Source organism: Engraulis encrasicolus, chromosome 17, assembly GCF_034702125.1.
Source record: "Engraulis encrasicolus isolate BLACKSEA-1 chromosome 17, IST_EnEncr_1.0, whole genome shotgun sequence".
NCBI classification, from domain to species: Eukaryota; Metazoa; Chordata; class Actinopteri; order Clupeiformes; family Engraulidae; genus Engraulis; species Engraulis encrasicolus.
Window position 1 is genome coordinate 28,794,658 of NC_085873.1, and position 2,500 is coordinate 28,797,157.

A 2,500-nucleotide genomic window follows, 5' to 3' on the forward strand; every position below is an offset into this window, starting at 1 on the left:
ATTTGTGCATAAACTAGTAGTCCAAGCACATAGGAACTCTTGTGCAGGCCCTCTGAGTCAATAAATAGAATTAAATAGAAAAATAGGAAGACAAAAAAAAACATTAAAAAGTGATCAAAAGAATAATAAAAAAAAGGTGGATCAAATGTTCTTTTTTGCCATCAGTCTCACTGTTGCTGGGAAGAAACTGTTGAAAAACCTTGCTTTTCTGGTAGGAATGCTGTCCGCTCTACTGTGTCTCAGTTTGTATGTGCAGTTCTTGTGTTTGAGCAGAGAGTTAGCTGGATGGAGTGGGTCTTTAATGATTCTCTCTGCTCTCCTATGGCTGCGCTGTACATATATGGAGTCCATGGAGGGAAGTGCTGTGCCTATAATCCTCTCTGCAGTCTTGATTATTCGTTGCAAAGACTTCCTTTCAGCCTGAGTGATGTTGCCATACCAGACAGTGATGCCTGTTGTGAGGATGCTCTCTACAAGTCCTCTGTAGGCCTGGGTAAGAGGACGGTAATTCAGTCCAGCCTTCCTAAGCATCCTAATAAAGTACAGCCTTTGCTGGGCTTTTTTCACGATGGATGTGGTGTTCAGACTCCAGCTCAGGTTTGATGTTACTTGCATGCCTAGGAATTTATGACTTTCAGCCCTCACCACCTCTGTCCCTTTAATGTGCAGAGGCTGTAGGGGAGGAGGATGCTTTCTAAAGTCCACTATAATTTCCCTCGTCTTGTCTGTGTTGAGGATGAGGTCGTTTGTCTCCCCATAGTCAATGATGTAGTTCACAACAGACCTGTATCCTGACTCGTCCCCTTCTTTAATGAGCCCCAGGATGGTAGTGTCATCAGCATATTTGATGATGATGGTGTTGTCATGGCTTGAGAGAAGGTCATGGGTATACAGTGTGAAGAGTTTAGGACTGAGGCAGCATCCTTGTGGAGATCCCGTACTGACTGTGAGCTCAGAGGACACCCCCCCCCCCCCCCCCCCCCATTCTCACCACCTGTGGTCTCTCTATAAGGAAGTCCAGTATCCAGTTACAGGTGGGAGTTGGGAGGCCAAGGACTGTCAGTTTCTCAATCAGCCTGCCTGGGTGGATGGTATTGAAGGCAGAACTGTAGTCCAGGAAAAGCATTCTGACATACGCTCCGCTACTCTCCAGGTGCTCTAGTGTGTGGTGTAAAGCTATTGCTACTGCATCATCCACTGATCGGTTGGGACGGTAGGCAAACTGAAAGGGGTCAGTAGTGTCCTGGACTGTATAATTTATATGCGCTAAGACCAGTTTTTCAAGGCACTTCATGGCGACTGATGTAAGTGCCACAGGCCTGAAGTCATTAAGAGTTTTTTTGTCTGGTCTTTTTGGAACTGGTATAATAGTTGATTTTTTAAAAATATGTGGGACAACTGCTTGAGATAATGTGAACAGAATTCTGTTGTGCTTTATCGGTCATACCGGTGTCTTACCGGTAAATATGTAAGATATATTGCTGACTCATTTTGGTAGCACTGTAAAAAAAACCCGTGCATGGATTGTTTTCTGCGTGTAGTTCATTATATTCCTCATGATATAACTCATTTCGGCCAGGAGGGGTCGCCATTTCCCCAGCTTTCTTTCCTTGGCAAAAAATGACATGCCCATAGAATTATGGGTGCCATGGAAACAAATCACAACAATGGCAGAAGAGAACCACTCAAAAGGCCAGAGGCAGGCACAGACAGAGGACTGAGCTGAGGTGTGCAGTGGAGAGAGGAGTGACTCACGCAGGCGGCAGATGGGGCAGTTGTTGGCCTGGTAACGCAAGGTGTCGGCACAGGCGTTGCACAGACACAAGTGGCGGCAGGGCAGGATGAGGGTGTCGCGCAGGTCCGACAGGCACACCACACACTCGCTGCTGTTGTCGCTGTTCTCATCCTCGGGAGTCTACATAGCACACACACACACACACACACACACACACACACACACACACACACACACACACACACACACACACACACACACACACACACACACATACACGCACACACACACACACACACACATACATGCACACATGTACAAACACACAAACACACACACACACACAAACTCACATACACATACACACACACACGCATGCACGTACAAACACACAAACACAGACATACAAACTCACACACACACACACGCACACACACACACACACACACACACACACACACACACACACACACACACACACACACACACACACACACACACACACACACACACACACGCAAGCATGCATACAGACACACAGACACACAAATGCGCACACACAAACATACACACACACACACACACACACACACACACACACACACACACACACACACACACAGACACACACACACAAACACAAAGTTATTGTCATTTCTTGGCGATGAACTTCGTACTCATGGGTATTGGGTAGTTACTAAATCTGGTCTATCTAAGTCTACAGTCTATTTGTATATTAATCTCTTTTTTAAAAGATATTCATGC

General features: G+C 46.0%; 1 protein-coding gene across 2 annotated transcripts in view; it reads right to left on the bottom strand.

The window, feature by feature from the left end:
- Positions 1–2,500, bottom strand: part of mgrn1a (mahogunin, ring finger 1a) — a 40,043-nt gene that overhangs the window by 17,426 nt on the left and 20,117 nt on the right. For both annotated transcript variants that reach the window (XM_063220573.1, XM_063220574.1), the window contains exon 10: positions 1,756–1,915. In XM_063220573.1, coding sequence (XP_063076643.1) covers positions 1,756–1,915 — 160 coding nt within the window. The remainder of the gene's footprint in view (positions 1–1,755; positions 1,916–2,500) is intronic.